This window comes from Triticum aestivum, chromosome 7D, assembly GCF_018294505.1.
Source record: "Triticum aestivum cultivar Chinese Spring chromosome 7D, IWGSC CS RefSeq v2.1, whole genome shotgun sequence".
NCBI classification, from domain to species: Eukaryota; Viridiplantae; Streptophyta; class Magnoliopsida; order Poales; family Poaceae; genus Triticum; species Triticum aestivum.
Window position 1 is genome coordinate 128,688,836 of NC_057814.1, and position 9,444 is coordinate 128,698,279.

The 9,444-nt window shown below is 48.1% G+C and overlaps 1 protein-coding gene across 1 annotated transcript; it reads left to right on the forward strand.

Moving 5' to 3' along the window:
- Positions 1 to 902: 902 nt before the first annotated feature.
- On the forward strand, positions 903 to 3,297 carry LOC123170461 (scarecrow-like protein 34). The gene has a single exon (XM_044588328.1). The coding sequence runs from the start codon at positions 1,020 to 1,022 to the stop codon at positions 3,207 to 3,209; it is 2,190 nt and encodes a 729-aa protein (XP_044444263.1). The 5' UTR covers positions 903 to 1,019; the 3' UTR covers positions 3,210 to 3,297.
- Positions 3,298 to 9,444: the final 6,147 nt, after the last annotated feature.

Genomic DNA, 9,444 nt, shown 5'->3' on the forward strand with positions numbered 1-9,444 from the left:
GTCATAGGCTATAGCTTGTGTAAGGTCATGGCACCGTTTGATTGGCCACACCCAGACCACGGACAAATACTCCCTAGAAGAGAAGAGAAGCATCAAGTTACAGAAGAGGTCAAGCACGTGCGGTAATTACAAGTCAAACAATCACCTTGCTTAATTACAAATTATCTGTCTTGTTCTGCAAGGACCAACAAGGAAGTGGAATCTGGCTTGATCCAGACTCCACAGGATTGCTCTCCAAGCACCCGCAGACAAGTTGGCTAGCCAGATCGATCACTCCGGCTGGTCAGTGGGTCAGTGCATCATCTGATGTGGACGCAATTGGTTGCATACAAAACCAATTAAAGAACTTCCTCGCAGAACTTTTCTCTGTGTCGCCATTAAAGAACTAGTACATCACATCCGAGTCTACGATGAGGACGATGGTGGTTCACTCGAAGAAATAAGCGGTCCTAGGTTACAATGGCAACATTTGACCCGTTCTGTACTGCCCTCCGCTTTTGTGGTTTGGTCGGATCGGACGGCTCCGGGACGCCCAATAACGACCGAATTTGTCTGTCTCAACTCTGAAGCTCACTGCACTTTCGTGGAAACCAACGCCAACATTGAGCATACCACGAATTAGGTTCCTGGATAGATATTGCATGGAGTGCCAAAAAGATTACTCTACGTGAGTTCTTCTCACCATGCATGCTTGTCACTCCGTGGGAGAGACGAGAGTGATCTGGACTGGAGGCCATCGTCTGCGCCGGATCGCATGTCGTCTCCTCCCTCCGTCGCCTCAGCCAGCCAGAGTCGCATTCTAGTCTCCGTGCCGGGCCGCGCCCTTCCTTCCTCGAACCTTCGCTCAGGTTGGACTTTCAAGCCCAGAGCCGCCATTTTTATAGCCCCCAACCCCTGTCCGTCCGTCCCCCAACCCCAGTAACTCCACCCATGTCTCCATCCAGACCAGTCAATCCATAGCTCCATACTCGTCGCACTTAGCACTTAGCACGCCTCGCCTAAGCCAGAGGTTGCCAGCCATGGACGAGGAGTTCTCGCCGCTCTCGCCGTCCCTCTTCCTCGACCTGCCGCCCACCCCGCCCCCCGCCGCCGACGTCGACCTCGACTTCATCTCGCGCATGCTCATGGAGGAGGATATCGACGACAAGTTCTTCTACCAGTACCCCGACCAGCCCGCCATCCTCGACGCCCAGCGCCCCTATGAGCAGATCATATCCGACACCACCACCACCTCCTCCGGCTCGCCGAACGGCACCACCTCCTCCGACGGCAACGCCGCCACGTCCTCCTCCGAGGAGACCAACAACTCGAGCTGGCCCTACGACCCGCTCGAGCTCTCCCAGCTCCTCCGCTCCCCGCCCTACCTCGACGACATGCTGTTCGGCGGCCTCGTCCCCGACTCCCCCGCCGACGAGGATGCCAGGGACTCGTTCCTTGCTGACGCACCGGCTGCGGGGTTCCAGCAGAGTCCGGCGGAATTCAAGGGCGCGGCCGACTGGGCCGGCGCGTTCTCCGGCCAGAACGGCGGTAGCCCGGGCACCCAGAGTTCGGCGGTCTTAAATGGCCCGGCGGAGGAGAAGGGGGCCGAGCGGAAGCCGGCGATGTTTTCCGCTGGCGACGGTGGCCAGGGCGGGCTGCTCTCGGCCTTCTTCAGCAACGGCGGCGACATGGACATGCTCAACTCGGCCTTCCTCAAGGGCATGGAGGAGGCCAACAAGTTCCTGCCGACCAACAACACCCTCCTCGAGGCCATCCCCGGCAAGGAGCGCGGCTTCACGGTGAAGAAGGACGAGGTGGCGAATGGGACACCGACGTCCGGCAATGGCCGGGGCCGCAAGTACAGGTACGACGAGGACGACCTGGAGGCGGAGACCGCCAGGAGCAGCAAGCTGATGATGCCGGACAACGAGGAGACCGGCGCGCGCGAGATGTTCGACGAAATAATGCTGGAGGGGTACGAGACGTGCATGCAGGGGATAGAGGAGCTGCGCCTCGCCATGGACAGCGAGGCCAAGAAGAAAAACGGGAAGGCGGCGCGCGGGAAGAAGAGTGAGGCGGTCGACCTGCGCACCATGCTCATCCACTGCGCTCAGGCCGTGGCCGCAGGCGACCGCCGGGGCGCGACGGAGCTGCTGAGGCAGATCAAGCAGCACTCCGGGCCGACGGGAGACGCCACGCAGAGGCTGGCGCACTGCTTCGCCGAGGGGCTGGAGGCGCGGCTGGCGGGCACGGGGAGCCAGGTCTACCAGTCGCTGGTGGCCAAGCGCACCTCGGTGGTGGAGTTCCTCAAGGCCTACAAGCTGTTCATGGCGGCGTGCTGCTTCAAGAAGGCCAACTTCGGGTTCGCCAACAAGACCATCCTGAACGCCGTGACCGGGAAGCCGCGGCTGCACATCGTGGACTTCGGGGTGCAGTACGGGCTCCAGTGGCCGGGGCTGATGCGGTGGCTGGCGCAGAGGGACGGCGGGCCCCCGGAGGTGAGGATCACGGGCATCGACCTCCCGCAGCCCGGGTTCCGCCCGGCGCGCCAGGTCGAGGAGACAGGCCGCCGGCTCAGCAGCTGCGCCCGCGAGCTGGGCGTGCCGTTCAAGTTCCACGGCGTCGCGGCCAAGTGGGACACCGTGCGCGCCGAGGACCTGCGCATCGACCCGGAGGAGGTGCTCGTCGTGCACTGCCAGTGCGGCCTCCGGAACCTGATGGACGACAGCGTCGCGGTGACCACGAGCAGCTCCAGCCCGAGGGACGTGGTGCTGCGGAACATCCGCGACATGAGGCCCGACGTGTTCGTGGAGTGCGTGGCGAACGGCGGCTACGGCGCGCCCTTCTTCGTGACGCGGTTCAGGGAGGCCATGTTCTTCTACTCGGCGCACTTCGACATGCTGGACGCGACCATCCCGCGGGACAACGACGTGCGGCTGCTGATCGAGCAGGACCTCATCGGGCCGGGCGCGCTGAACGTGATCGCCTGCGAGGGCGCGGACCGGGTGGAGCGCCCGGAGACGTACCGGCAGTGGCAGGCGCGGAACCGCCGGGCGGGGCTCCGGCAGCTGCCGCTGGACCCGGAGGTGGTTGGGATGGTGAGGGAGAAGGTGAGGGAGCACTACCACAAGGACTTCCTCATCGACGTGGATCACCAGTGGCTGCTGCAGGGGTGGAAGGGCAGGGTGCTCTACGCTCTCTCCACATGGGTCGCTGACGATAATAGCTAGTATAAAGTCTTTCTTTTGTGTGTTATTACCAACAGAGATCTATGGTTCAGTGGACTGCCGTTTCAAATAAGTAGAGATGCAACAAGAATACTACTCCCTCCTTTCATTTATATAGGGCCAAATGCGTTTTTCAAAACCAACTTTGACTATTGACAAGATTAATAGTACATCAGATGTATAATGTGAAAATTATATTATTGAAAAATCCTTTCACATATGAATTTGACCGTATACTTCGTGTAAGTTGCATGTCATATATTATTACTCTAACATTTGGTCAAAGTTAGCCTCGAAAATCGCATTAGACCGGAAGGAGGGAGTATGTAAATTAGATGCTTATTAGAGATGTAATAGCATTTGTTTAGGCATTTATTTATGGACATTGCTCCAGAGCTGCGCTAATGTACTGCAAATGAAGAACCCTGGTTTTGTTGTCCTTTTGTATGGCTCCTTGCTGGCGGCGACTTGGTTGGGTCTTCAGGCCGGCCACGGTTACCAGGTTGCGGGCGGCACGGTTTCAGATGCGGCGCGTCGGCAGCTGGGCGGATCTTGGTTCGGTCTTCCGGCCACACTAGGGTACGTCTTTACGGCACGGCTCCGCGCGGATTTAGTCAGCTGCGGGATCAGAGTGGGGAGACTGCCGGTGAAAATCGCACCGACTTTGGTCATGGTGAACGATGGCGGCATCTTTTGCATCATTGTTGTAGTCCGTCTCACCTTGCTCGGGCTGCTATGGGGAAACCCTAGATTTGGGTCTCTCGGATTGGAAGATGACGACGCCTTTGGTGTTGTTCTCCCTCACCAAGGCATCGTTTCTGAGCAGGTGCTAGCTGGAGGGGCCAAGAAGTGGAGTGGTGTTATATCTACCGCATCAACGGCAGCGGGTCTCGACAGCGTGGCACAACGAGATCTCAGCGATGGACGCGCGCAGGATGGTTGTGTGTCTCGCCGCGTGGCACAACGAGATCTCGTCTAAGGATGGCATGTCATCCTGGATAGATAATGCAAGAATAATCATTGAAATGTGCCATTTTTTACCTAGCGACTTCTAACATCAGCTTGATGCAAAACCCCATTTTGTACATTATAACACTACTAATTGTAAATAAAAAAGACAAAGGAGTAGAGGTTTTCCCTATTGTAGTTGATCAAAAAAAAAATCAGGGAACAATGGTTATGAGAAACACTATGTACATCTCAATTTATTATCAACCACAAACAATTAATCGAAGAATTATGAAGCCTAACAAACAAATCCTACACAAATAAGAGAGTGATCCCACTACTTCTAATTATCTCAACATGTGTGCTTTGGCATCCTCAAAATTGTTCTAGCCATTAGATTTACTAGGACATATGCCCGTGCATTGTAAGGAGAGAGAATTGTTTTTGTGAGAAGCAACGGGAGAGTAAATTGATGTGTCCGCCAAAAACGGTCTCTGCGGCGAGGAGCCGCAATCTTCTCACGGATCATGTTTGTCCTCTGATATATTGATAATGGCGTGGTTGGTTGGTGTGGCGGCCACCACCCAACTCATGCCTTTTCTTTTCCTCCGGGTCCATCTCCGTCTCGGGGTTCTGGCTGCCCAGCGACCTTCAGGACACGGTTGCTTCGACCACTCTCAACGGCATAATCGGATGAATTACTAACTGTAGCGCACAAATCTTGTTTCATTAGCACAATCAACGCATAACCAGGCATGAACGCCCCTTCTTTATCAGGGTTTATCTCGGCCAGCCCACTGGCCGGCACCGAAACAGCTTGTGTTTGTAAGACACGAGTAAAAATTCAAAAAAAGGCGTGTTGAAGAATCATACTAGCGACCTCAAAGACCCGACACGTGCTGCCAGCCATTTGAACAAACGTGTCCTGCTAATCCAGTGCGAGCACGAATATTTAAGAACATACTGTAGTGTAAGATTGGAAAAAAAAAATCTTTTTATTGATTCATTTTGAACTTTTCAAAATAATGATAATAACTATGGATTGTCGAATATTTTTGAAAATGTGAACAAAATTTCTATTCCCGATCATTTATTTCAAATGCGAACAATCTTTTGAAAATTCCGTAGATTTTTTGAAAAATACAAACAAGATTCTAAATGAGAACATTTTTTTAAATTAACGAAAAAAATTTGAAAACAAAAACACGATTTTTTGAATTTGTTAATAATTATTAAAATAGAAACATGTTTTGAACATTCAGAACAATTTTAGAAAATGTTTTCTAATGCAGAAGTTATTTTGAATCTTTTTTTTCACTAAAATAAGAATTTACTCGAATTTGGAAAAAATTAAATGAATTTTGAAAAATTGTAACATTTTTTAAATTTTAACTTTTTTCCAAAATTTAAAACAGTACCTAACATTTTAATAAATTTGGGAATTATGAATAATTTTTGAAAACTTGAATAAAATTTGAAATTGTGAAATATTTTTAAAAATATTTAATTTAGAAAATGGGAAAAATAAAGTTGGAAGGAAAAAATAGAAACAGGAAACAAAAAGATAATGGAACAGAAAAATAAAAAAATAAAAGTGGGTCGGCCCAGTCTTGGGCGACCACGCGAAGCTCTGACTATTTGCCGCATTGTGCGGCAAAATAGGGTTTTCCCAGGTGCGTGGGCAGGAAAATAAGTGGGCTGGCATCACTGGGCCACAACACGCGCGGCCCACATATGAAATTCTGGAGAAAACATTCTATCTTTTGTAACAGACGGACACATAAAAATTTAGTACCACCTCGGATAATTCTTTTTCTTTTCGACGATGAATGACCACAAAATCGGAGAAATACACCTCCCTTTAATATTAGGTATAGGTATAGACTAGGTTCATCCACTAGCATCCGTTTGATCAACACATAAGAATCCCTACCATACTATATGTCTAGGTGCATTCAAAGAGCATCTAAAGCCGGAATTAGCAAATATGGCCCCTTAACGCCCGGGGACGCACCCGGTCAGTGAACGAGGCGTACCTGTTTTGAGCCATTATTTGGAGTAAATTGCATAAAACCACCACTTTGAGGGTTAGGTTTGCGAAAAACACTAGGATACATTTTCCCTTCAGAAGACACCACATCTTGCGTAATTGTTTTGCAAAAATCACCGGTTGATGGATCTGGCCCTGTTAAGTGAGATTATGACAGGTGGGTCCCATTTTTGCGTATGTGGCATAATGGCTCCAGCCAAATGACGTTTGATGATGAATTTTTCTAGCTTTGCAAACCAGTCCCTGTAATTTTACAAGGACGCCCTTCAATCAAAATAAGAAAAGCAATAAGCTCTTTGTCGGCCCAAGCACGCGAGCAGAGAAGTAGTACGACGTGTCTCGTCGCCGACGAGGGGGTGCACCGTCGGGACCTGGGAGGAGTGGCTGCGGCGCAGCAAGCTGTGGATGCTTGGGGCGGTAGCGAGGGAGATGGTCGTCAGCGGGCGGCATGGCTGCGCGGGCAAGGCGGTGACGTCCATGGCGCTCGCCCGTGGCGTTGTGGTTCAGCGGCTGCGACTAGGGGCCACGAACCGGCCGACTAGGAGGAGCAGAGGGAGGGGAGAGGAGCCGCAGGGCCGTCGGGCGCCGGTGACGTGATGACCCACAAGTATAGGGGATCTATCGTAGTCCTTTAGATAAGTAAGAGTGTCGAACCCAACAAGGAGCAGAAGGAAATAACAAGCGGTTTTCAGTAAGGTATTCTCTGCAAGCACTGAAATTATCGGTAACACATAGTTTTGTGATAAGGTAATTTGTAACGGGTAACAAGTAATAAAAGTAAACAAGGTGTAGCAAGGTGGCCCAATCCTTTTTGTAGCAAAGGACAAGCCTGGACAACTCTTATATAAAGGAAAATGCTCCCGAGGACACATGGGAATTATCATCAAGCTAGTTTTCATCATGCTCATATGATTCGCGTTCGTTACTTTGATAATTTGATATGTGGGTGGACCGGTGCTTGGGTGCTGCCCTTCCTTGGACAAGCATCCCACTTATGATTAACCCCTATTGCAAGCATCCGCAACTACAAAAGAAGTATTAAGGTAAAGCTAACCATAGCATGAAACATGTCGATCCAAATCAGCCCCTTACGAAGAAACGCATAAACTAGGGTTTAAGCTTCTATCGCTCTAGCAACCCATCATCTACTTATTACTTTCCAATGCCTTCCTCTAGGCCCAAATAATGGTGAAGTGTCATGTAGTCGACGTTCACATAACACCCTAGAGGAGAGACAACATACATCTCATCAAAATATCGAACGAATACCAAATTCACATGACTACTTATAGCAAGACTTCTCCCATGTCCTCAGAAACAAACGTAACTACTCACAAATCATATTCATGTTCATAACCAGAGGAGTATTAATATGCATGAAGGATCTGAACATATGATCTTCCACCAAATAAACCAACTAGCATCAACTACAAGAAGTAATCAACACTACTAGCAACCCACAGGTACCAATCTGAGGTTTTGAGACAAAGATTGGATACAAGAGATGAACTAGGGTTTGAGAGGAGATGGTGCTGGTGAAGATGTTGAAAGAGATTGACCCCCTCCCGATGAGAGGATCAATGGTGATGACGATGGTGACGATTTCCCCCTCCCGGAGGGATGTTTCCCCGGCAGAACAGCTCCGCCGGAGCCCTAGATTGGTTTCGCCAGGTTCCGCCTCGAGACGGCGGTGTTTCGTCCCGAAACCTTCCTTCTGATTTTTTTCAGGGCGAAAGACTTCATATAGCAGAAGATGGGCACTGGAGGCCTGCCAGGGACCCACGAGACAGGGGGACGCGCCCCCCACCCTCGTGGCCAGGGTGTGGGCCCCCTCTAGTTGATTCTTTCGCCAGTATTTTTTATTAATTTCAAAAAGTGCCTCCGTCAGTTTCAGGACTTTTGGAGTTGTGCAGAATAGGTCTCTAATATTTGCTCGTTTTCCAGCCCAGAATTCCAGCTGCCGGCATTCTCCCTCTTCATGTAAACCTTGTAATATAAGAGAGAATAGGCATAAGTATTGTGACATAACGTGTAATAACAACTCATAATGTAATAAATATCAATATAAAAGCATGATGCAAAATGGACGTATCAACTCCCCCAAGCTTAGACCTCGCTTGTCCTCAAGCGGAAGCCGATAACGAAAAATATGTCCACATGTTTAGAGATAGAGATGTCGATAAAATAAAATACGGACATGAGGGCATCATGATCATTCTTATAACAGCAACACACACACACACACACACACATATATATATATATATATATATATATATATATATATATATATATATATAGGGAAAATCCATCCTACCACCCGGTGGTAATTACCCCACATATATCATATACTACCAAGTGGTACTATATATACTATTTTATTATTTTAAAGATGTTCATATACTATATCTAAGATATTTGAAAGCAAGTTACGTGAAAAAATTGCATATGAGCCCATAGTTTTTTTTATATTTATGAAATACGTACATATTTATACGTAAAAAAAAGCATACTAAAAAATGGTACATACTACCTAAAAATTTATATATATAGTACCTAATCATTGTTATATACTACATACTACACGTACATACTCTCGGTTTCGACAGATACTACATACAACATACAAAACGCAAGTGGTGGTAACTACCACTGCTTGTAGGAAACATTTGTCTCATATATATATATATATAAATTATCTGGGACACCTAGGTGCTCGGGCACCTAGCTTGTTTTAGGTAGGTATCGCTGCACAATGATTGTTTGATTTCTTTCCTAACTATTCTTCATGCAAGGCTTTCCATTCTTACATTTTGTTTCCATTTTTAAATATCAGGCATGCAAAACTTGCCATACAATAAATCATATTATTGTTTATTTTTTCTGACCTACTATGGGTATCTAATACACGTATTTTTGTCTCCTAACTATCTAATACGGGTATCAAATACTTACTAACGAAATTATGCACATAAGCGGGTATTATATACCCAATAAATTATTTTCTGAACTACTATGTTTTTTTTGTTTCCTAACAATTCAATATGAGTATCTAATACGCGGGTATGTATATAATAAATTATTCTATGTTCTAGCTAGTAACGAAATTATATACATACGCGGGTATGCATATACCTACTAACAAAATTATATACATACGTGGGTATGCATATACCTACTAAAAAAATTTATTGACATATGTGGGTATGCATATACCAAGTAACGAAATTATGTATGTAT